Here is a 27,700-nt window from a genome sequence, read left to right on the forward strand (position 1 = left end):
CTAAAATCAAAAACTCAGGAAACAACAGATGTTGGCAAGGATGCGGAGAAAGGGGAATGTTTTTGCACTGCTGGTGGGAATGCAAACTGGTGCAGCCACTCTGGAAAACAGTATGGAGGTTCCTCAAAAAACTGAAGCTAGAACTACCCTATGAACTAGCAATTACACTACTAGGTATTTATCCAAAGGATACAGGAGTGGTGATTCAAAGCGGCCCATGCACCCTAATGTTTGTTTATAGCAGCACTATTGACAATAGCCAAAGCATAGAAAGAGCCAAATGTCCATCGACTGATGAAATGATAAAGAAGATGTGGTTTATATATACAATGGAATATTACTTGACAATCAAAAAGAATGAAATCTTGCCATTTGCAACAATGTGGTTTGGAACTAGAGTGTATTATGCTAAGCGAAATAAATCAGAGAAAGATAAATATAATCTCATTCATATGTGGAACTTAAGAAACAAAACAGATGAACATAGGGGAAGGGAAGGAAAAATAAGATAAAAAGAAAGAGGGAGGCAAACCATAAGAGACTTTTAAATACAAAGAACAAACTGAGGGTTGCTGGAGGGATATTGGGTGGGGGGATGGGCTAAATGGGAGATGGGCATTAAGGAGGGCACTTGTTGGGATGAGCACTGGGTGTTGTATGTAAACAATGGATCACTAAATTCTACTCCTGAAATTATTTCACTATATGTTAACTAACTTGGGTTTAAATAAAAAAAAAATCCCAGCAACATTCTTACAGAAATTGTCATATTGATTAAAAAATTTCTATGGAAGCTTATAGGACCTAATACCAAAGCAATTTTGAAAAATAAGAACAAAGTTGAAGAACTCTCACAATCTGATTTAAAAACATTTTAAAGCCACAGTTATCAGGACAGAGTGATACTAGCATGAACAGTGTCCAGAAGTGGACACAAATTTACATAGCCAAATGATTATCTGACAATGGTGCAAAGATAATTAAGCGGGGAAAGAAAAATCTTTTCAAAACTGATGCTGGAACAACTGGAGAGCCATATGAAATAAAAGTATTGATGCTGATCTCATATGATATACAAAAATTAACTCAAAATAGATTGTCGCCCCTAAATGAAAAATCTGAAACTATAAAAATTCTAACATAACACATAGGAAGAGATGTGGACCTTGGGTCTAGGAAAAAAAAACTCAGTAGTACACAGAGTGCACAAAAGTGTAAAAGAAAAAAAAAATGACAGATTTCATCCTAATTTGAAACTTGGCTCTTCGAAAGACATTGTTATTGAAATGAAAAGGCAAGCTACATACTAGAAAACAATATTCACAAAACCTAGGGCTCAACAAGGGACTTACATTTAGAATGGTACTGACAACTGAATTTTCAGAGATTATGGAAATACCTTGTATCTGCACTAACAGGTAGCCACTATTCATATGTGACTAAGCGAGCAGTTGAAATGTAGCTGCTGTGACTCAGGAACTGAATTTATAGTATTCAGTTTGATTTAAATTTACACTGCCAGTGGCTCCTGGCTACCATACTGGGCAGCACAGATCTGGATTTTATAAAGAATACTTAAAATTCAACAGTAAGACCCCCCCACCAATGAAGTGATATGACCTGACACTTTACCAAAGATGATATATATGGGTAACAAATAAACTTGTGAGAAGATGCTCAAGTTCATTAGTAATCAGGAAAACACAAACTGAAACCACAAAGGGTAAAATATATTCCAGAATGACTAAAATTTTAAAAAATGACCATACTAAGTGTTGGTGAAGATGTGGGACACCTGTAACTTTCATATACTGCTACTGGGAACCTAAAATGGTATAACCCTTCTGGAAAACACTTGGGCAGTTTCTTACTACATCTACCATACAACCAGCCATTCTACATCTTGGTACTTAGCAAAAAACAAAAACATATGAAATAAAAGTACACACAAATACTGTACATAAATGTACAAAGCAACTTTATTTTTAATCACAAAATTGGAAAACACCCTACGAGTAGATAAAAGGGATACACAACTTGTGGCATACCCACACACGATACTGCTACGATACTGCTCGGCAATAAAAAGTAACATGGTATATTTATACAAAATCTGCAGAAATGTAAGCTAACCTATAGTGACATCAGGAAGTTCCCTGATTGCCTGAGGAGAAGTCAGCAGGGTAGCAGGAAAGTATGAAGTACAAAGGCACGTGAGGAAGCTTTTGGAAGTTATGAAAATGTTCATTATCTTGATTGTAGTGGTGGTTTCACGGACATAATATGCAAAAAACTCATCAAACTGCACACTTTAAATATGAATACTGAACTGTACATAATTAAACTCTAATGAATCTTTAAAAACAAAAAAATCAATGAAATAAAAAGTGAACACACAGTAGGGAAAAGCAACAAAACCAAAAGCTGGTTCTTTGAAAAAATAAGTAAAATTGTCATGCCCCTAGTTAGACTGATCTAGAAAAAAAAAGAATTCAGTAATTACTAATATCAAAAATTAAAGAAGTAATATCACTACAGTTCTTACAGACATTAAAAGCATAAAAAAGGTTATGAATAACTGCGGTGAATAAACTTACAAATGGGATGAAATGCATACTTTCCTTGACTTTTTTAATAAACAAATTAACAAAACTAACTCAAAAGGAACAGAACACCCAGATAGTTCTATCTTTGGTAAAGAAATGAAAATCATAATTGAAAGCTTTCCTCCCCCAAATACCTCAAACTCTAGACAACTTTACTAGTGAATTTTACCAAGCGTTTTAGGAAGATACAATGGCATTCCCTTTCACGCCCTTCTTGAAGGAACAAGTAGCACTTCCCAACTCATTTTATGAAGCCACCATTACCCTCATGCCCAAACCAGACAAAAATGGCACAGGAAAACTGCAGACCCTGTTTCTAATGTATATGGACTGCAAATACTCTATAAACCCTTTCTAACCACACATAACCCTTTCTTACTATAAGAAAACATCAGACAAACCCAAATTGAAGCACTTTCTACTAAATGCCTCAAAACTGTCAAGGTCATCTGGGGCACCTGGGTGCCTCAGTCAGTTAAGCAGCTGACTCTTGATTTTGGGTCAGGTCATGATCTCATGGTCATGGGATCAAGCTCTACGTTGGGCTCTGCACTGACAGCATGGAGTCTGCTTGGGATTCTCTCTCTCCCTCTCTCTCTGCCTCATCCCTGCTCACTTTCTCTCTCTCTCAAAATAAATAAATAAACTTAAAAAAAAACTGTCAAGGTCATCAAAAACAGAAGTCTGAGCAACTGTCATAGTCCAGAGGTGCTTAAGGAAGATGTAATGACTAAATCCAGTATTGTATTTGGAATGAGATCCTGGGATAGAAAAAGGTAAGTAAAAATCTAATAAGTATGACCTTTAGTTAATAATAATGTATTAATATTGGTTCATTAGTTGTGACAAATATCCTGTAGTATTTTAAGATGTTAACAAGGAACACTGTTTGAGGGTACCCATAAACTCTGTAATATTCTTGCAACTTTTCTGTAAATCTCAGATCTATTATAAAATAAAAGTTTATTTATTTATTTATTTATTTATTTATTTATTTATTTATTTATTTTTTAATATTTTTTTTTTTCAACGTTTATTTATTTTGGGGACAGAGAGAGACAGAGCATGAACGGGGGAGGGGCAGAGAGAGAGGGAGACACAGAATCGGAAACAGGCTCCAAGCTCTGAGCCATCAGCCCAGAGCCTGACGCGGGGCTCGAACTCAAGGACCGCGAGATCGTGACCTGGCTGAAGTCGGACGCTTAACCGACTGCGCCACCCAGGCGCCCCTAAAATAAAAGTTTATTTAAAAAAATCAATGTCATTCACTATATTAAGACTAAAAGAGGAGAACAACAACATATGAACATTTGTTTTTGAGAGAGAGTGACCACTCATGCAAGGTGGGAAGGGGCGGAGGGAGATGGAGAGAGAAAATCCCAAGCAGGCTCCATGCTGTCAGCACAGAGCCTGACGCGGTTCTAGCTCAGGAACCATGAGATCATGACCTGAGCCGAAATCAAGAGTCAGATGCTTAACTGACTGAGCCACCACGGTGTCCCATCATGTGATCATTTCAAAGTTGCAGCAGAAGTATGTGACAAAATTCAATTCCCGTGCATGATAAAACACTAAAAAGCTATTAGAATAAAAGGGTACTTCCTCAATTTAATAAAAGACATGTACAAAAAGACTCTGCAGCTAGCTAATATCACATGCCATGGTGAAAGGCTAAGTATTTTCCTGCCTAAAATGAGGAAGAAAAAAGGTCAAGTCTGCTCATACCACTTCTATTAGGCAATGTACCAGAGATTCTAGCCAGTACATGAAGGTAAGAAAATAAAATAAAAACTTAACAGATCAGAATGGAAGAAGTAAAACTCTCTTTATCCACAAAGGAAATGAATGTGTATACAGAATATCCTGAGAAATCTGTATTAAAACTAATAGAAATTTTTAAAAAGCTAACAGAATAAGTGAATTTAATAAGATCAAAAGATTAAAAGTCAATAAACAAAAAATCAACTGTCTTTCTATATATTAGCAATGATCAAATGGAACATGCAACAGAAAGTTATAATATCAACAAAAACCATAAAAGACTTATTACAAAGTTCAGTAATGAAAATTTTATAGTATTGGTAAGGACAGACCTATAGACTGATGGAAAAGAACATAATTTAGAAGTAGATCTACACAAGTATGGCCAGTTGATTTTTGAAAAAACGTTCCAGAATGAAGACATATGTCCTTTTTTCCCAATTGGCAAAAGAAACTCTTTTCAATCATTGGTACTGCTACAACTGGATATCCGTAAGTAAAAGTAATAAACCTATACCCTTCCTTTATGCCATATATAAAAATTAATCAACTTGATCATGGGCCTAGTAGAGAAGAAAACACAGCATACTATCTTTGAGACATTCAAGTATTCAAATATTTCTTAGATAAGACACATATAAGCTGTAAAAGAGAAAATATGTTAAATTAAACTTCATCATAACTTAAAACTTTTGCTCTTCAAAAAGCACTGTTAAGAAAAATGAAAAGACAGATTTAGAGGAAATATTTTTACTATATGTATCTGACAATGGACCTATCTACCTAGAACATACAAAGAACTTTTATAATTCCCTAGGTTTACAAATAAAGAAATGTGCACAAGATTTAATCAGGTCACTGCACAAAGAAAAACAGGCAATGATTACATGAAATGATGCACAGTACCTTAGTCTCCAGGAAAATGCAAATGGAAACAATGGTGAGATACCACTACATACCCACTTACCAAAATGGTAAGGATAACCATTTTGAACAGTCAATGAGCAAGTTTCGGCAAGGATGTGGAACAACTGGAACTCTCATGCATTGCTGGTGGGTATGTAAAATACTATAAACACTTTAGAAAATAGTCTGGAAGTTTATTTTAAACTTAAACACTTAATTATAGGATCCAGTAATTTAACTCTTTGGTATTTACCCAACAGAGTGAAAACATTAAGATCCGTATTCAAATGTTCACAGCAGTTTTCTTCATAATAGCTCTAAACTGCAAACAACTCAAATGTCTACCAACACGAACTAAGGAAGCTAACTGTGGTATATCCATATGATGAAATATTGCTTGGCAATAAAAAGGAACAAACTTTTGATATATGTAACATAGATGAATCTCAAAAACATTCTGCTGAGCCAAAGGAGACAGGTACAAAAGAAATAAATAGGACAAAAGAAAGGTATTTCCACTTGATGAAAGATAGAACTATCCTGAGCTTTATGGACCTCACAATATAATTTCAAAACACATAAAGCAAGAAACGAATACAGTAACATGAAGAAATGTACATGTCCACAGCTGAAGTGGGAAACACTACACAGCTCTTTTAGGGAGTGACAGAACAAGAGGACAAAATACTAGGAAGGGATTGATGATTTACGTGGCTACATATTTTTCAACATACATGTAGTGCTTCAAAAACCTATGTATTAAGTCATAAAGAAAATTTAGAAATCATATACCATACAACCATATTCTCTGGTATAGGCCATAAATTTAGCTATTAACATTAAAAATTATAGTCAAAAATAAAAACAAAACAATGGGGCGCCTGGGTGGTGCAGTCGGTTAAGCGTCCGACTTCAGCCAGGTCACGATCTCGCGGTCCGTGAGTTCGAGCCCCGCGTCAGGCTCTGGGCTGATGGCTCAGAGCCTGGAGCCTGTTTCCAACTCTGTGTCTCCCTCTCTCTCTGCCCCTCCCCCATTCATGCTCTGTCTCTCTCTGTCCCCAAAAAATTAAATAAACGTTGAAAAAAAAAATGAAAAAAAAAATAAAAACAAAACAAAGTTATATAAAATGCAGTATATAATATTTCAACTTCCTGCTTTATACTAGAAAATACCCAAAGTTAAACAAATAATTACATTAAACAATGTAATTTATAGGATTAGACTTTTTTTTTGTTTTAAAATTTTTTTAATGTTTATTTATTTTTGAAGGAGAGAGAGAGAGAGACAGACACAGCATGAGTGGGGAAAGGGCAGAAAGAGAGAGACACAGAATCCGAACCAGGCTCCAGGTTCTGTGCTGTCAGCATAGAGCCTGACACGGGGCTTGAACTCATGAGCCATGAGATCATGACCTGCGCTGAAGTCAGACGCTTAACCAACTGAGGCACCCAGGTGCCCCAGGATTAGCCTCTTTTGAGTTGGAGATAAAGTAGCAGAATCATTTGAGAGCCATTCTATCATTTTCATTTAAAGTGATGATCTCTGGGGTGCACCTGGGTGACTCAGTGGGTTAAGCATCCAACTTCGGCTCAGGTCATGATCTCACAGTTCAGAAATTCAAGCCCTGTGTGGGGCTCTGTGCTGACAGCTCAGAGCCTGGAGCCTGCTTTGGATTCTGTGTCCCCCTTTCTCTCTGCCTTTCCCCCACTCATTCTCTCTCTCTCTCTCTCTCTCTCTCTCTCAAAAATAAATAAACGTTTAAAAAGTTAAAAAAAAATAGTGATGATCTCTGATCTGTCCATAATAGACAGAATCTAATGGTCACAATGAGATTATAACAGTAACAATGAAGTTGCATAAACCTATCTTCTAGAAATTTTCTTTATCTTATGAGATAGGAAATTCTGAAAATTGAAATGACTTTACTGACTTAGTATAGTATGGCGGGTACGGTCACAAATTGTAACATTAGAGACAAGTAGATTTAAATTTCAACTCCACTACTTAACAGCTGAGACTTAAGCTAAATTATTAAGTTTCTAAGATTTCTTTTTAAGTTTCTAAGATTTCTAAGATTGAATTCTAAGATTAAACATCTTTACTGTAAAACAAAAAAGTCACTTAAAAATGTATACATAAAATACTTAAATAAGAACCTGGTAAATCCTAAGCATTCAATTTACATTATAGCTTTTATTAGTATTGCTAACACTAATACTTTGTCCTACACCTCAAAATTCATGATGTTGAAAACTTGCTCAATTAGCCAATCTGTTAATGTCACCAAATCTATCTAGTCTTCCAAATTTCAAAACTTCATTCTTAACTCCTCCCACTTCCTTTACATCCAAATCTGGTTATTACTCTCAATTCTTCCCCTTCACCATATAAGCTCTTCATTTTCATTTGCCTGAATAATTTTCAACTGTCTCCTTAATAGTCTACCTACCCTGACCATCTCTCTTCCGATCAATTCTGTTTTTCAAAATCAAGAATTAAATCATATCATTAATGCATTTTCTTAGATTATGCTTTCCTACTTAGAAATCCAAAGTCCTCAGCCTGATAAAGGCCATTTCCAATCTGGTCTTATCTGTTTTGCTAGCCTCATCTCCTGTCACTCCTTTCTACAAACTGTGAGCTCTAATTTATATTCTCATTAAACATTATGTTCTCATTAAAACATTATGTCACCTGTGCATTTTCTAAAATGCACATATATTAACTTTCTAACAACTGTATTTTTAAAGAATAAATAAGAAAATAGGTATTCCAGAAAACCATAATTATGAAAAAAGTTGATTATTAAATCTCTCAAACTAAGTTAATTTGTAGAGTATATACATCATAGAAATCTGCTAAAGCACCATGCTTGGGATTCAACTTGTAGAAATTTTCTTCCCCAAAACAGAAGGGTTAGTTTCAATGAAGAGGAAGAAAGAAAGAAAGAAAGCAAGGAAGCAAACCCAAAGTATGTAAATACAAAATGAAGTGGACAATGGAATTATCCAGATGTTTCAGGCTCAGGTACTTTGCGGGCCTCAGAAGCCAGAAATCAGTGCTACAGCCTGTGCTTTGCTTATATATACACACATAACGTTAAGAATATTGTTTGACAATATATAAAGAACCCTTACAACTCACTAATGAAAAGATAAATAACCCAATTAAAAATGCTCCAAGTTTTGGGGTGCCTGGGTAGCTCAGTCGGTTAAGCGTCCGACTTCAGCTCAGGTCATGATCTCACAGTCCGTGAGTTCGAGTCCCTCATCGGGCTCTGTGCTGACAGCTCAGAGCCTGGAGCCTGCTTCGGATTCTGTGTCTCCCTCTCTCTCTGCCCCTCCCCTGCTCATGCTCTGTCTCTCTCTGTCTCAAAATTTAAAAAAATTTTAAAAATGCTCTAAGTTTTAAATACTATGTTTCCTCAACAAGGCACAAATGGCAAATAAACACATGAAAAGATGCTCTACATCATAAGGGAAATGTAAATGAAAACCCTGAAGAGGTACCTTCTCACACTCCAGAGACAGCTATCATCAAAAAGACGGAAAGTAACAAGGCATGTTAAGGACCGGGAGAAATTCAAACCCGTACATCTTGCCAGTGGGACTGTGGGACAGTGCAGCTGTCTTGGAAAACTGTTTGACGGCTCCTTAAAAAGTTAAACACAGAGTTCCCACACGACCCAACAATCTCATCCTAGGTATAATCCGAGAGAAATGAAATGCATGTCCGCACAAAAACTTGTACAGGAATTTTCATGGCAGCATTATTCATAAAAGCTAAAAGGTACAAAATACCCAGATGTTCATCAATTGATGAGCAAGTAAACAAAATGTCGTCCAGCTATGCTTCTAATGGAATACTATTTCACTATCAAAAGTAATGAAGTACCAACACAGTTACACTGTGAATGAGCCTGATGCTAACTGAAAGAAACCAGCCACAAAAGAGCACACAGTGCACAACTGCTTTTATATGAAATGGCCAGATGAGGCAAGCTATAAGAACAGAAAGAGGGAAGTTGCTGCTTAGACCTGGAGACAGGGGAAGATGGGACATGGGTGATGAGAAAGGACCGCTAGCTAATGGTTATAGGGTTTCTTGCAGGCAGGATGAAAATGCTTTAAGATCAAGGTAATAGCTGCACAATTCTGTGAATATATTAAAAACCACTGAATTGTATATTTTAAGTGGGTGAATTACATGGTATAAACTGTGTCTCAATAAAGCTGTTTAAAGAAAAAAATGATGTCATCTGGCCCCCTTTCCAACAAATTACATGATCTGGAAAATGAGCGTTTTCATTTACAAATGGAACAGATTTATTTCCATCTTTTCACTTCTAGCTATAAGAATACATAAAAGGTACATGGGAGAAACATTCTAGAAAGTTAGTTTCATAAACTGAAGATGACTACTGGTTATCTATCGCTGCATAACAAACTACTCAGAAACACAGCATCTTAAAACAACAAACATTTATGATCTTGCACAGTTTCTATTGGTCAGGAAACAGGGAGTAGCTTCGCTGGCTGGGTCTGGCTCAGAACTCTTATGAGGCTGCAGTTAAGCTAGGCCTGCAATCCCTGAAAACTTGACTGGGGTCAGAAAATCCGATTCTAAGCTCACTCATGTGGTGGTGGTTAGAGGCTTCAGTTCTTCCCCTATATGCTGCTCCATGGGACCTGTCAGGACGTGGTTCCCTCTGACCCAACCCCAAGCAGGTGATAATAGAGACAGAGAGAGCATGAGTGCAATCAAGATAGAAGCTTGGCCCTTTATAATCTTAAAAGTGATACGCCATCATTTTTGCAATATTCTACTGAATACACAGATTGATTCTGATATAATGTGGGAAGGGATTAGACAAGAATGGGAATACCATGAGGTGGGAATCACTGGGGCCATTATGGAGGCTGGCGAGCAAAATAACATTATGACAATAAACAGACCAAAGATCCCACATAAGCAAACGTTTGACTTGTACAATGAAAGGGGACAGACGGGATACATATTCCTTAGCAGTATGACAGACACACCCTTGGAGATGGAAGAGTTGTGATAAAAAGGTTTGCAAGGAGCATTCATACCATTTTCCCTTTTCCATGTGATGGAGTTAGGATTAGCGTAAAGAAACAAAACTGTGGAGTCAGGGACTGACGGAGGAAGTACATAAATGATCTGACTTAGTCAACCTCACTCTCTCCTCCTTCCTACCACTGACAGATGAACAAAGAGTCCAGGTTGCAGAAAGGCAAGGTGACTCTACCAGGGTCATATACAGTGATAGAGCAGGGACTAGACTCCATTCTCTGTGTCTTAGTACACCAGGAGCTGTACATCAAAGAACCAGTGGCAGTGAGTCTTAGTACAGATGGTATGTTACACAAGCGAGCATTAAATCAACATGCATTAAACAGCTCGTCACTCCAGAATTGGTATTTCTTTGTGTGGTCTTTTGACGCTGGCTGCATTCCTTGATCAGGCAGTAGTGGACTCTTACCCTTCTTTCCACTCCAACTGAGAGTTGCCCTACTTAGCTGGGGGAAGGAAGGAATCACTCATTCAGCTCAGCTAATATTTAGAGTATCCGTTCCGTACCCAGCACTGAACGTGTACATGCGAAGAGCAGCAAACATGGTCCCTTCACTCAAAAAGCAGTCAGGTGGAGAAAACAAGGCCTAAATGTGGACTACTAAGACAATTACACATCACATGACAGGGCGGCACAAGGATTTATGTATTTTAACAGTTTTATTTAGCAAGAAACTTCCATAATACTTACAGTGTGCCAGATACATTACAGTATTAACTCTCTGAATCTCCTGTGAGGTTATCCTCATTTTATAGATGAGCAAAGTGAGGCCTTAAGAAGTTAAGGAACTTGTCAAAGTTCTCTCTCCTGGTAAGAAGCAGGGCCAGATTCTAAGGATTCAAGGATGGCCGCGGGTCCACACTTTCGTAACCATGATACCATGAAGCTTCTCAATAATAGTGACATTCTTCTGCCTCCCCCATAAAATCTTTTCTCAGGGTTCTGAAGGAGAGTGACATTCTGAGGCTCCTCTGTGAAATCCTAGCTTTCCAGCTATACAGGGGAAAGGGATGACCCAGCCCAGTACAATAAGGATGTCTCAGGACAGCCGGCTCACCCTGTGGAAGGGGTGAGGAAAGGCGAATAAACATTCACTAATGAGACAGTGCTTTCCTGGTGTCAACATGAAAGATAAAATTGAATCATAACTGCAATTAGCAAATTAGGCTATAGTTGGAATGAAGAAACTAAATGGATGCACTGTTTTGCAATTGCAAAAATAAATTGATTGACCCTGTCAAAGCCCACTAGAATGTGGACAGACTTAATATGATCTTCCAATGATTTTCTCCAGGAATCATGCCATAGGAAAACAGCACAATATACCAGGACCAGATGTATTTGATCATTTTTAAGGAACATGAAAAGTAGCTTGAAAAAAAAAAGTGATCTGTAGGTCTGGGAAGCCTTTTGCTTAACAAAGCAATGAATTCAATTTTTGTAAAAATTTGTCAACTTTGCCACTTTATAAAGCAATAGCTGTCTCTTTCCTTTACAGTTGAATTTTACAATTTTGGAAAATATTCCTCACAAGGAAACAGAGATCTTGCAGGCCACTGGCAATCTTCATGTATTAAATTTCTACTTTGTTCTTCTGATCATATACCTTGAATTATCTATGGGTCTCTCAATTAAAACTCAAGGATGTATTGTCCAAAACTGTAATAACAGGCCTTATGTAGAGCCAACTGGCATATAATGCCAGGCAGCACAATGGATAGTATTTGGCACAGGCTTTTTTTCTAAGATAACATGTCTATATAGCTTAGTATAATTTTGTAAAAGTATTAAAAATTTTTTCAAAATTCCTCTAAAATTCAAATTTTTATTTCAAAGTCTTGTACCAAGAAATTGTACCTAGGTGTAGAAGGTTTGCAGAATTCCAAAAGAAAATCTAGTAACTTCTCTTTCAAACTGACCTTTCCATCAAATTATATCAAAGTGCTACCACAACTATCTTAGGGTGTGCAGTATGAGAATGGCCTTCATAAGGTCATTCAATTCATTCCAGTTACTGTATCTGGAAAGTTCGCATTAAACCATCACAGGTAGAGGTGGTTTTCATATTGTGAGAGTAGATTTGATCACAGTCCTCAGAAAACTACTCCAGAATATAAATATACTCCTTGCATGTGAAGGTATGATAAGTTACCATCTACTTTAGACTAGTGTTAAAATTATAATGCTAACATAACAGAGAAACAAGGAAATGGGATGATGAGAAATTTGTAGAACACAATGGGGATAGCCTAAGTAAGGCAACGTTGGCATGTGTGTGTGTGTGTGTGTGTGTGTGTGTGCATGCGTGTGTAGTTATGCACGACAGGAGTGAATTGACCAAAAGGAAGCAGAAGCCAGTTAGCAAACAGCTGCTTTCCTAGTTCTCCAATGCCCTCTGATATGGCTCTGTCACCCTAGCATCCTTATTCCAAACTAGCCAATTCTACCCGTGCCTTCCCTTGACTCATAGCTTTGGCACATATGGATCTCTTGGAGACTCTGCCTTGAGGAACTGAGCAAACCAGGTAAATCTTCCATGTTTCAGGGCCTTATTTTCCAGAATCATTCCAGGTGTACTTCAAACTTCTGCCTACAGAGATATCAAGAGTTGTCAGGGTCTAACAAGAATAAATCCAAAATGTTCTGAGCTAACCATGCTTCAGGCCAGACCTAGAAATATAACTGTCTTGCTAAAATGAATTTACTATTAGAGTCTAGCTGGCTTTTATATGGCATCTTTCATCCTTTTTATTTCTAATCTGTTATGCTCCTCAAAGAGTCTTTCTGTGAGGATTATGTACTTCTATTTCTGTTGTTACTATTGCTACTACTACTAGTAACAATAATAATAGCCTTCATACATATAGCACTGACTATGTGTTAGCAATTACATTAAGAAATTTACATGTGGGGCGCCTGGGTGGCTCTGTCAGTTAAGTATCCAGCTTTGGCCCAGGTCACGATCTCACGGTTTGTGGGTTTGAAACCCACGTCGGACTCTGTGCTGACAGCTCAGAGTCTGGAGCCTGTTTCAGATTCTGTCTCTCTGTCTGTCTCTCTCAAAAATAAAATAAATATTAAAAAATTAAAAACAAAGAAATTTACATGCAAAGACCTATTTAGTTTTCCTTACAACCTTATGAGATAGATTTTGTTATTGTCTCTGATTTATAAACTTACCAAGATCACACAGCTAGTCAGGACCAGTATCGGGATTTAAAACTGCCAATTTGGCTCCAGAATCCATGCTTTAAGACACTTTTGTTTACGTAATGCAAAGAATATACCATGAAGACCAGGGGGACTGGGGTTCCAGTCCCGTCTCTAAAGCTATAATAAACTGTGTGACTTAGGGCAAGTCTTTGACTCAATTTCCACTATACAATAAGCCAGGCTCAATGATTTGCTCCTGGTTATACAATGCTTTGAAGATAAAGTTGATGCTTTTCATTAACAAACTTGAGTTTTCTGGATGAGTCAGGAGGTTTAAAGCTTGAAAAATGAAAAGTGTCTGAGGGAAGGAAAGAGGCAACTAATAATAACTAAGTCAATCTTCTGAGAATTTTCACATTCCATATTCCAAGCATGAGATTCAGATTTTACAGAGGAAAACATGGAGTCTCAGAGATTAGGTGATTATTCCAAGGTCACACAGAAAGTCAGGGTGGAGAGCCAAAGCCCAAGCACTTCCTGCCTCACCACTCACCGTGCTTGCCTGGCGTGGCCTCTCCTCTCAGCAGCACTGAGCTGACGCTTAAAGGTAACATATAAAGTACAGAGCACAAAGTCCTGCGAACCACACATAAATTAATTTGGAGGTGAGGAGATAGGTGAATATCAACTTAAAAGTGCTAACAGATTGTAACTTAAAACAAGAGTGGGTGGGTATATTTTTGTGTAACTTCTACAAGGTGGGTTGGGTACCTATCCAAACAAGTGAATTTCTGGAGGGAAAGTCTGGAGGACTTGAGTGTACCCAAGTAAAGGATGAAGAAATACCACAAGCTATTCATGTGGTATTTCCAGACCACATACATGAGTTCTTGAGGTATTCTGCTGCACGATATAACCTCCTAACAATAATTCAGAATCATTTTGTCAAAAGGAACCTACCTTTCTCCTTAGCCAGAATTTCACAAATAATGCCAATAAACAAGGAAGGTCTCTTAGGTATTGGATACTGAAAGGAGGGCAGCAAAGTCAGAAACTGCTATGCTTACTTACTAAATTCCTATTTTGGTTTGGAAATGGGAATCACTTGTTCTTTCACCAATCATCCAACAATAATAAATGAACACCAGGTATGTACAAAGCATTATTTTATCAATCAAAGGCACGGACATTAAAGGGAACATGACATAAATGGTGATGCCAATGCAGTGGCATGAGTGCTTAGGATTACAAGAAACACAAGGAGCTCCGGAAGCATGAACGTTATTTATGATGGGTTAGAGGAGTGCCAGAAGGAGGTGACACCTGAGCCAGCGGTAGAGTAGAGTGAGTTTAGGAAAACTGTCTATAGTTCAGAATGATCAGAGTTCAGAGCATGCATAAGGAGATCTGTTGATCTACTGAATTTCACAAATCATAATTATGTAGCTATAGAATTAGAAGGGTTTTATTGGATAATAAGTTCGACACGGTCATTTTACATTTAATGAAACTAAGCCCTCAAATTAGGTGCCTAGTGTCCTACCAAGGACGTCTACTGCATGAGGTGAGGTTGTCCTTAAACACAGAACTGAACAATGTGATGTTTGAGAATAAGAACAGGTAAATGCAGCCATGCTGGCAAACCACTAACCTCAGTGTGAAAGAGGTCTGTCATCTGCTATGCCACATAATAAAATAAATACTTAGAGAAATCACCTCCAGCTGATCTGAATGGTATCCACATATAAAAAAGAAAAGTTACAATCTATAAACCACCTCTCCTTCTGTACTGTATGTGCTGATCCACGAGCTCTGGATATAAAATTGTTTAACACATAAATACAGTTAACTCACCAACTAACCTAAGTCTTCCCTCTCTTTTAAACCTAGCTCTTGTTAATTAAATTCAATAAAAATTGAGGTGCAACAGCTGTTAAGTGAAGGGATTCTTTTAAATCCCCTGTAGATGTTTGCTAACCTTTGGATAAAAACTTTATCATCATCAATTACTAAGCAACACCTTATCAGGAAGTCACAAGAAGAAACATCAAGGTTCTATCACGAAGCCAAAATCAAGTAAGGGTAAATTCAAGAAATATGCAATGTTATGATGATTGTATTTCATCCAAGAAATATGAAATGCTAAAGTACTCTATTCTTTAACAAGTTAATTCCCATGATATTACATGTAAAGAAATAGTAAAGATTCTTTTTAGGTACTAGAATTCTGTTGTACAAAGTTCTACTTGAAACAGGTGTGCTATCAGCTTGGACTTTAGAAGTTTTTCATGTTTTCTGGGTCTGATAGAAAAGCAAAATTCTTGAATTATGAAAATGAGTTATTTTTAACAAGTTTGGAAAAAGAAATGATTCACTTTATAAAACAATTCACTATAGGATTTCTTTAAAATAGCAAGTTCATTAATAGTCTGATTCATGTAAATTTTCAAGAACATACATTATATATAGGTGGACAAAATTCAAAGGCTTTCTCAAATGGTTGATATAACAGGATTTGGTCTCTAACCACAAAAAAACCCTAAAGAAAATGAAAAGAACTTATATAATTATGTTAAAGTGGGAATTTAAACAGTAAGGAAGCAAATAAACATTCTAATCACATTTGCATAGACAAGGGTTTAGAGGGACAAACAAGTGATTAATAGTGGTTACTCCTGAGGAGCCTGTAGGGACTTTGTTGTTTTATAATGTCCACATTGTTTTATAAGAAGTACGTATTGCAATTCTGTACTTTCTTAAAATTCAGTTTCAATATTCATTTTTTAAAAGCATTCTTTTGGGGGGGGGGAAAGGATTTTTTTTTGTAGCTTGCCATAGTGGTTTTCCTTCAAGAGTGTATCAGAATCAGCCATGAAGAGTTTCTGACAATTACGCAGGCTGCTTGGGTACCTCTGCAGAACATTAACTTAGAAAGCTCTGGAAACCACCAGACCAGATGACCTTTATGATTCTTTCCAATCTGGAGATTTCATTACCTACAAATACTCTGTACACATTCAACACCCAACAGCTTTCTTTTCATACACATTAACTGCCCAACACCGCACAGAGGAGAAGCACTATTTCTATAAGATGGGAGAAGGCCCTCCTCCCAGGCTCTGTGCACTCCCTTTACTGTCCTAGAGAAACTCATAGGAGACAAACTGAAGACTAAAACACGTACAGCTTCAACTCCAATAAACTTTTTTCCTGTGGCTATCTTAACACAAACCCATCAATTTCGCTATCTCAGGCATAAATTTGGGAACTGGCTCTAATGTAAGCACCAGTTATTGCAGAGGTGATGGGAAGACAGGAATGGGGAACGGCATGGCTGTGTACTATCATATTGGTTCTCTAACTAAAAACAGTCCCATAAAGTGGGTAAGTGTTACCATTTTCTCTAGCCTGGCACTTCATCTCTGTCAGTTCTCAATCCTATTAGACCCAATTCCCCTTTGTTATATTAAAGTCTACACATATATATTCATTTTAGTTCCTCCTTTTCTATCCTGAAAAGAAATTCACAGATGTTTAACAGAATTTCAAAAAATATCATCAAAATACCCTAACAGCAACATAAAAGAAAATGAAATAAAAGTAATTAATAATAAATTATGTATTTCAATATGCGTATGTCCTGGCATGACTATACTAAAATACAATGAAGTAGTCATATGCTTACACTACTTACATTTAATATATTTAAATTTAAGAGAAGCTGGATGATAAGAAACTATGACATACAACAAATATAGGAAAATGAAGTAAAATCACGTGATTTTCTGAAATGGTTCCAAACAATATAAAGTACAACTATCTTTGATATGCAAGATCGTGGCATTTCTGGAAAATTTAGTGTTTATTGAAACAGATAAAAATATGTAAAAATATTTTGTATATAAAGTAGAGTTAGGTTACAGGCATGGACAATCATATAAAGTTTTCTAGTCCCCTTCACAAAAATGCCATACATGTGATATTCAAGGCTATGTAGGAACCACACAATTCTTTTATATGTAGGATGCCCTGTGCATTACAGGATGTCTCCCATCTCTGGCCATGGTCCACTAAATCACTGAGACAAACTCAAATGCTCCACAAAATTCCAAAATGCCCCCTAGAAGTTAGTGCCACCCCACTGAGAATCACTGGTATACATGAACTTCAAATATCTACATGCATAAATATTATAGGTTCTCACACTGGCCTAGGGGATAAGTGGGCCACTATTGACCCCTGATCTTGGGCTAAAGATTCTCTGATATAAGGGCTACTTGTAATTGAAAAGCCTGGGATACATCTATCCCAGAAGCTTCCAGTAAGAAATTATACCTAAAACTTTTTTTTATCTGTATTTTTAAAAGTAAATAATAAAGCTATTTTTACACATAGAGTATATCCATATACACAGTTGTATTAATAATTCTGTCTCTTCTCTCTACTTCCCCTAAAAAATACTTTCTCCTAAGTTTTCTAGGTAATCAGGGTCAAACTGAAAATATTACCATTCCCTTTTTTCCATACTAATGCAGAGATACGTTAATGAAAATAATCCAAAAGTCATTTACAAATGGCACTGAAATATATTATTTATTTGGAAGAAGAACATCTTCCTACTTAAGTTTTGATTAGGCATCTATTAAAAGTTATTTTCATTTCCTGATCAACCCAACGACTAAAGCATGTGTCTTCTGGTGGCAGGCTGAGGAGTTGCCTGAGTCTGAGAACATGATGAGTCCTAAGAGAGAGACTGAAGTATTTTGAAATTTTCACTAATTGGGATTTGGTTATATAATTTCTTTTTGGCACTGAAAAAAATTCATGCCTCCATACAGATTTTATGTCAAATTAGCACATCATTCACAGAAATACCAGATATACCCTCAGTTTAAGTAAAGGGGATAAGGACTTCACTTTATATAAAAGGATTCACAGATTAGAGGAAATCATCACAGGATTCCTTTGAACATAAAAACTCCTGGTTAAAATGCCATTTAAAGATTAACGAATAAGTTAATGATGCAATATTCATTCAATTTCTACACCTTATTAAAGACTTTCTTAAAATGTCTATTGAAACGGTATTTAGCCTCAGTAGGTGAAATGGCCCTTTCAACAGCTAATTAGCCTGTTTTTCCACTTCAAATTCTGTTGATTAATTCACCAATTAATTTAATAATGCATACAAGAAATCAGCATTCCGTTTTTTATAATCTCAACTTGGGTTATCTTTCTTCATATCTAAAATTGGTAAAAATTTACCTTATGCCCATGCACAAGCATCACCTTATTATAAAAAATAAGCTAAAGTTCGTGTGTTACCAAAGATATATGGTGATTAAAATAACTCATCTTTTAGTATTCTGATCGCTACTTGTTTCTATAAATAAACTTTACCAATACGCGGAGGCCTGCACATTTGTGTACTATGTGCTGTGAGATTCTTGCATCTGATCACAGACCAGCTCTAAAAGGCTTTATGATTCACATAAAATACAGCCCTTCTTAAATAATATCAGAACAGAAGTCATATTTTCTATTATTAAACAGAGAATTCTGGTGCTGATAAAAAACAAAAACCCCATACATTAAAAAAAAAAAGAAAAACGTAGCACTTGCCAAATGTGTACTACAAAGCTATTTACTTACTTGGTACTGGGCCTTTTTTGTAGGGCTTTATCCAGGATAAGAGATGGCGCACTCCTCCTCCTTTCTGCTAGTGTTTTCATTTTCTGTTGAGAAAAAAAAAAATCGAAATGAAGACCACGTGACTTCTAAAGCAAGTAAATGCCAACTTTTAAACCAATTCAGCAAATTTTGTATTGCCGATCCTTGCCTCTCCAAGAGTTTGCAGTCTCATTACAGAGATAATCACATCTAAACTAGAATAGTACGTGTCAAGAACTGGAACAGGCAGTAAATATTTTTTATGAATAGAGAATAAGGAGGTTAAATGTTGATCAGAGTATTTGATCATAACCATTATCATCAATTGCAGCTAACAGATAATATTACTTATTATGTACCTGGCCCTGTGCTAAAGGCAGGACTGGATTATCTCATTTATACCCCTAAATGTCATCTGAGTAGGTAGGCTCCACTATCTCTATTTCATAGGCAGGGTAGGCCCCAAACTGGGCTTCAAGGGGAATCAGGATTTGAAAAGGTCAAGTAAAGGGAGGAAAAAAAAAATTAAAGCAAAGAGACTAGATTCTTACACATCTCATAGACCTTTAAATTTAAATATTTACACATCTGGGACTCCCTTCTTCCACACAGATTTTTTTTTTGCTGGAACTTAAAAAAAAACCAAAAGAACACTTTTTTCTTTTCTAAGTGGTATATAAACATAGGATTAACTGGATAATTCAAGTACTCTGTTTCAAGGACCTAAAATTCATGGTAAATGGGGATTTATTCAACTTGGATTATTCAGATAAGTACTCTCTAAATTCAGTCTTTTATATTTAACAAGTCTAGATAGAGTCAGAGGGCATGCTGCCAGATACGGATGAGTAAAATCACCAACAGAGTCATAACGAACCATAAGCAAGGCACAGGCTGTGGACACTCTTCTGTTCCCCACCCCGTCCTGGCCAGAGGGCTCACCGACTGCTGGAGGACCCAGGCCAGCCATCCTGGGAACTGGGTATGCTCCAACAGGAACCATAGAAAACGTAACTGGCTCAGTGGCAGTACCTCATTACATTATTCATAAAGGAACTACTTCTTAGCTAGTAAAATAAAACCTAGATCCTAGCCTAGGAACACAGGAAGAATAACCCAGTGAGAAGGGGATACAATTCTTATCCCCCAAATTCACCATGTCCCAGGATCTCTCCCCAGTTACTGTTGTCACCAGTGTCATGCCTCAGTGTTGTCGATCCCCCCCCCCCATTAATCTTTTGGTTCACATGTGGAAACTCTATGCCGAATCCTCCTTAATATGGCTCAGATAGCAACTGAAATAATAAACCATGAATAAAGGTAAAGGACAGGAAACAAATGGGTAAGAAATATAGAATACCATTCTTCTCAATCAGAAGTTACTAACCATGAATGGGTTTCAGGGAGGGTTAAACTGTTTAATTTTCTTTTTTACACAGTATGTATATAGTGCCTTCCTTCTGGAGAGAAAGCCCACGATTTTCATTAGGTTCCCAGAAAAGTCTGTGATTCTGATAACCTACTTTCTATCTTAAGCTGTAAGCCCCATCCCACTGTTTCCATTACTCACATCTCTTGGGAACCTAACTCTCCTGAATCCACCATGCCGAGGCCAGTGTGACCGCAGAGGTGGCAGGAAGAAGGAAAATCTGGGAGACAAGTATTTGTGCCACAAGGTCCAGTGGCCTGTCCTGATGTGAAGAGTCTCAATAGTAAAAGACTGGTTGATTTTACTAAGAAAGGTAGCAATCTGTTCACATGCAGATTTTCCACAGGATTCTGTTTCACCTTTAGGTCTGGGCTAGATTCATACTCCCAATCTTCCTGACTCCCTTTATTCAGTATCTATTTACCATGCTTCGAACTTTGAAATGTGCCCAATCCTTTAAGTTTTACCTGGGCTCCTTATCCTCCGTTTTGACCTTAGGGTCTGCCTAGTCTACCTTAGTGGGAACCACATTCCTGTATTTATCTCAGCAGACTTACTTCTGAGGCCCCTAACCCTCTGACACCACTGTCCCCAGATCCAAGCTCCTAACAAAATCTTCATTAATAAACGATTTCTCATTCTGAGCTCCTTGCCTTTCAGGTTTACAAAGAATTTGGAAAGGATTCAAAAGATAGCCATAAATATGATTTAAAATGTGGGGGGAAGAAGAATCTGTGAGAAAGGCTAAAATGACCTGAAATTCTTCATTTGTAAACAGTAATAATCTCCAAATTAATGCAGTCATAATACAGAGGATAGAAAGCATCATCCAAGGAAGATAAAACAAAAAGAAATCCAGGTTGGTCTTGGATAGTGGTTCTTTGAGGAATTTACAAAAGCTGTGAATTAAGTTCTGCACACAATTTTTCAAGGGGTTCAGCAACCCACATAAAATGGATTCCTTGGGGATTCACGGACCTCAAATTTAAAACCTTCTGACATAAGGAAATCTTCCTGAGAGTGATGGCTGCTAAACATGAGAACGAATAGTCAAAGAAGGGTGACAAATTTTCTTCTGTGCTTTTAAAATAGGAGTTTTTCATGGAGACTTAATGTAGAGGACCATTCATACACACACTAATTATACTGTGTTTTCTTAGTCATAAAATTGTCAGATGTATGAGGAGTCCAATGCAGAGTGTGTCCACCTCATCTAGTGGATTCACATGCACAGAGTGTGATCAAACCACGGGAAAAATATTATTTTTGAGATCCAATTGTTTGTAGTGAGACTTACTCTACTGCTATTGAGAAATGCAACATCCAAGGCAATTCAGTCACTCCTCTGGGCATTTCATTTCCCAATCCAGAAAATCAGAAAATCTGGACTACATAGGTTCTTAGGTCCCTTCTATTTCTGATATTCTCATGTTAAGTGTCCACCAAAGATTTACCTTAGATATGCATGGAAATAAACATCACATTTGCCAATTTAAGATTCACAGGATTCATTCCTCTTGTAAGTAATTAAAAATCTTAAGAATGGCCAATATGAGCTTAATAGATAGATTTGGGTATCAATTAGTTAAACATACACAGATCTCTTTCTTTGGCTCAAAAGTGTAGCAAAACAAAGGGCCAATGGTGACTTCAAAACAAATTCACTTATCTATCAGAGACTCTGTTCTCAGGCAATAAAGACTTGGATTTTCTTTTTGTTTATAACAACTGCGTGAAAGACAATGCATGGAAATAGAATGAGACTACTGATTCCTTTACAAATAGATTACAGTGCAAACTTGTCAGGACAGGTTGAGGCTATACTTGCCCAACATCAACAAATTTCAGTTGTTCAATGACAGGAAAAACTATGATTCTTTGCCTCACAGAAAACAGGGTAGGTTTAAGACAGTGCTTTTTGTCGTTAGCTTAAAAATCACAATTTACAGCATGATTTTTCAGAATGCCCACGTGTTTGATGTTCCTATCTAGATGACCTCATAAATACTGGATGTCATTCTGAAAGTGAGTATTGTAAAAAGGTAATCTTTTGGGGCGCCTGGGTGGCTCAGTCGGTTAAGCATCCGACTTTGGCTCAGGTCATGATCTCACAGCCTGTGAGTTCGGGCCCCGCATCAGGCTTTGTGCTGACAGCTCGGAGCCTGGAGCCTGCTTCAGATTCTGTCTCCCTCTCTCTGACCCTCTTCCATTCATGCTCTTTCTCTGTCTCAAAAATAAATAAACATTTAAAAATAAACAAATAAAAATAAAAAGGTAATCTTTTTAAAATATAAAATACATATTAGGTTAAAAAATAAACTGCATTAATCTTTTGGGAATGATTTTATTTTTAAAAAAAAAATTTTTTTTTTCAACGTTTATTTATTTTTGGGACAGAGAGAGACAGAGCATGAACGGGGGAGGGGCAGAGAGAGAGGGAGACACAGAATCGGAAACAGGCTCCAGGCTCTGAGCCATCAGCCCAGAGCCTGACGCGGGGCTCGAACTCACGGACCGCGAGATCGTGACCTGGCTGAAGTCGGACGCTTAACCGACTGCGCCACCCAGGCGCCCCTGGGAATGATTTTATTGATAGTGTACCATTTACCTAGTATTCAAGAGCCCAAAAAACTAAACAAGAGTTTGAGCTAAAAAACAAACAAACATGAAGTAGCATTTATTTACCCCTCCACCTGTAATTGGGAAAGATAAAGAGGACCTTGTGAGAAATTGTAAAAGGGAAGAAATGCAATTAAATTTTAAAAATGGCTCTTTTTACTAACAGCAATTAGGGAAATATAACATGAACACAAGAAAGTAATTAGATCTTTGGTTTCCTAAGCTGTCTCCTCTGCAGTTATATTTAGTAAAAAAGGGAAAAATCCATTCTGCCAAAAGTGAAATAGAGATCATAATTGAAAATAAGAACCAAATGCCTGCAATTCATTTTTTTGGTATTTCAATAATGCACAACATTAGCAGCTAATCTACAAGTTGCTTTCCATCTCAGTTGGATTCACTATGTGTTCAATTCTCTGTGTTCCTATCTTGCTTCACATATTGCACCTCAGTTATGGCATCTCGTGTTATACTATTTATCTTTCTGCCACTTTCTAGAGGGTAGGGATTATAACCTCTTCCCAACCTTTTCCTGTCCTTCAACAATTATTTACTGAAATTCTGCTCTGTGGTAGGTCTATCTCTGCATTCCCCAAGCCTATTACAAAGCCTGGCACAAAGTATGCACTCAATAAATGAAAGCTTTATATGAATTTTAAAACCTACTATTCTCCATACCTATATCGCTATCCCTAAATACACACTCGCAGAAAAACAAATAAACCTTTAAGGGGCTCTGCTGGAATGCTATCATTAAACAAATGTAAGCATCTGCTGTGAGCTGTATAGTTATGAGCCATCCTTACACAACACAAACTACATCTTTTGACACAGTGTTGTTGACATACCTCTTTGAGCTACATGGTAAACATCTGCTGATTAAAGTTAATTACCTGCCAACAAAAGGTACAAAGACACCTGGCTATGCACATGCAAAAGAATTAAGTTGGATCTTACCTCATACCATATATAAAAATTAACTCAAAATGGATCAAAGATCTAAAAGAGCTGAAAGTGTAAAAAAATTTTAGAAAGACACATGGGCAGAAATATTTGTGACTATGGATTGGGCAGTGGTTTCTTAGATATGACACCGAAAGCACAAACAACAAAAGAAAAAGAACAGATAACTTGGACACTGTTAAGATTAAAAACTTCTGTTCTTCAAAGGACACTGTTAAGGAAGTGAAAAGAAAACCCACAGAATGGAAGAAAATTTGACAAAGGATTATAAAGAATTGTTACTGAATTGCCACAATTCAATAAAGATAAATACTCCAATTTTAAAATGGGCAAACAATATGAATGGGCAGTTCTCCAAAGAAGATACACAAATGGCATATAAGTATATGAGAAGATAGATGCTCAACATCATAAGCCATCAGGAAAATGCAAATCAAAACTATGAACTATCATTTTATACTCATTAGGACGGCTGTAATAAAAAAGACATAAGAAGTGCTACTGAAGATGTGGATAAATTGAACTCTAATAAAAAGCTGGCGGGAATGTAAAATGGTGCCGTCACTTTGGAAAATAGTTCAGAGGTTCTGCAAATGGTTAAACACAGAGTTACCATATGATCCTGCTATTCCTCCAGGTACATACTCAAGAAAATGAAAACAAATCCACACAAAACGTGCACATGAATCTTCACAGCAGCATCATTTATAATGGTTAAAAAGTGGAAATAACCCCAGTGTCCATCAACTGATGAATGAATAAACACGATGTGGTATATCCATATAATGGAATATTACTTGGCAATAAAAGATGTACTGACATGTGTAACAACATGAATGAATCTTAAAAACATTATGCTAATTAAAAGTCAGGTCCCAGGGGCGCCTGGGTGGCGTAGTCGGTTAAGCGTCCGACTTCAGCCAGGTCACGATCTCGCAGTCCGGGAGTTCGAGCCCGGCGTCAGGCTCTGAGCTGATGGCTCAGAGCCTGGAGCCTGTTTCCGATTCTGTGTCTCCCTCTCTCTCTGCCCCTCCCCCGTTCATGCTCTGTCTCTCTCTGTCCCAAAAATAAATAAACGTTGAAAAAAAAAAAAAAAAGTCAGGTCCCAAAGGACCACATATCATATGACCCCATTTATATGAAAAATCCAGAATAAACAAATCTACATACTTAAAGTAGATTAGTGGTTGCCCAGAGTTTGGGGATATAAGGTGACTGGGATGTGATGATGAAGGGGTGTGGTGTTCCTTTTTGGGGTAATGAAAATGTCCTGAAACTGACTGTAACAATGGATACACAATTCTTGCAATAGACTAAAAGCCACTGAATCATATACTTTAAATGAGTGAACTGTATGGTATGTGAATTATAGCTCAATAAAATTATGAAAAAGAAAAAAAAAGAGCTAAATACCAAACTACTAAAACACTGGGTTCCATCCCAGCAAACTGGTTCACAACCAAGAGCCATAATTTTCTTTATTTGTATAAGAATCATCTGTAGTAGCATATAAGAAAATGAAAATTGTTTGCATTTTGTTCAACATGTTTTTGTACCAACTGTTTGAGCGGCTCTCCATTTGAATTCCTCAGAGATCTGAGGAGTATGCCCACCTGTCTACTGGGGTTTGCCACCGGCCCTCCCTCCCCCTCCTCTCCCCTCCCCTCCATGGCGCCCTAGCCTTACTCACTATTTTCATGCAGTAAAATTTCAGTAGCAGTATCTGAAGTCAGCGACTTAACACTGCCTGTGTGAGAGTTCAAAGTGGTAACACAAGCATGTCTATGCAGGAAAATGAAATTGTAAACAGGTAACTGAAGAAAAAAAGTTCTGTTCTTTTATTTTCAACAACTCAGAAAACACTGTTTACATAAAAACCTGCATGTAGTCCCTCACTTGAAGTTTAACTTCATATCAACCAAGAGATACCGTATGAGTTTTGGACCTCTAAATCACTCCGAATCTGGTCATCCTTAGTTCTCACAGAGATTATAGGAAAAGAATGCCTTTCAAAAGAAAGGAGCAGGATGAAAGATTTAAGTCAGATAAACGGCAAGTTTTCATACTTTCTTCTGTGACAGTCACTTTTATAACGAAAAAAATCCAAGCATTTCCACTGAATTTAAGTCAAATGTGAAGTCGCTTTCAAACATTTAAAATGACCATAGCATCAAAACAAGGGCTTTGAGGAAAGCTTTTAAAGAATTTAAGTTTCAAGGCTAGAAAAAAAAAATCAAGTTTACAAATTAGCTTATTCGAATTTGACAAAGCTAATCCTTTTGTGAACGGTCTGTACAATTTTGCAAGCAATAAACAGTTTCTTTCTGGTCTTCCCAACACACAGCTTTTAATTTGTGGAGACATACCTCAAAGACACTGGCTCTGCAAGGAAACAAGAACATTAATTTTAACCTTCTGCCTTGCTTCTAGGTCCTAGTATTACCACCATGTTTTGACCGCTGGGTGAGCTGAAGCTTCTCACTACTGGCAGGTTGGTCTGTGATGTGAATGACCTTCTATTTACTCATAATCATCCTATCCAGAATCAATGTGAGCATTTGATTAAAACAAATGTCATCACGGTAGACTGTTGTACAAGAATAGAAGCTCTTTTCAGAGATTAAGTAATGTTTTTACTTTTGGCTACATTTCTTCTTTCTAGGAGACAACCACTTTGAAATGAAACAATAAACATGAGAATCTATGTAATGTAGAAGAATGGGCTCTGAGTTAGGAGGCACTGGACCTAAATTCTGCACCCTGTTTCTAGCACTTAACCTCTGAGTCCTCTCTGTAAGATGACATAACTGTCCCACCTACCACAAAGAACAGAATAAGATTATATGTGCGAGACCTGATTGGAAAGCACTGAGATGTGACAGTGTAACATATAGAGGAGTGCTTTAGAGTGCATACGTACTCTACATACATAAATATGAGGATGGTAGGACTCCCCTTACACATTATTCTTTGTTCCTCTGCCTCCACCGGACCCATAGGGCTTCTGGAGTATCAGTGAGGGCCCTGAAGTTGGCTGGACATTCTTTTGTGGCAAAGTCACCAGTTTCAACCTCTGGTCCGACGCATTCCCTTTCAGGAGCATCCTGGAGTAGACAGGGTCAAACACCAATGCCCTCTCCCTCATAACCCCTTACAAGGCAGGGCTTCACTGCATCTTTTCCATACATCATACACATCATGGCCCATACAATGTGATATTATTTACACATCCATGGCACACTATGGTAAACAAAGAGGTTCTGCGGCTGCCCTGGTACCCATCTACCTGCCCAAAGGCTAAGGGGCTGAGTGCATCTCACACAGCTCTAATGGTTGGCTCTACCATTACAGCCTCCTCTGACTTTTCTCATGAACAAGGGAAGAGTATAGTAATCAAGTCCAAAACAAAACAAAAAAACCAAGAATGTATAAAATGAGAATAGAAAACAGGCCCAGGTCTATCTAGATTCAGACAGAGAATAACCAGGTAATGA

The 27,700-nt window shown here is 37.3% G+C and overlaps 1 protein-coding gene across 2 annotated transcripts in view; it reads right to left on the bottom strand.

The window, feature by feature from the left end:
• ARHGAP20 (Rho GTPase activating protein 20) overlaps window positions 1–27,700 on the bottom strand; it is a 128,425-nt gene that overhangs the window by 89,310 nt on the left and 11,415 nt on the right. For both annotated transcript variants that reach the window (XM_043579281.1, XM_043579280.1), the window contains exon 2: window positions 19,178–19,260. In XM_043579281.1, the coding sequence (XP_043435216.1) occupies window positions 19,178–19,260 (83 nt within the window). The remainder of the gene's footprint in view (window positions 1–19,177; window positions 19,261–27,700) is intronic.

The sequence above is a fragment of the Prionailurus bengalensis genome, chromosome D1, assembly GCF_016509475.1.
Source record: "Prionailurus bengalensis isolate Pbe53 chromosome D1, Fcat_Pben_1.1_paternal_pri, whole genome shotgun sequence".
Lineage (NCBI taxonomy): Eukaryota > Metazoa > Chordata > Mammalia > Carnivora > Felidae > Prionailurus > Prionailurus bengalensis.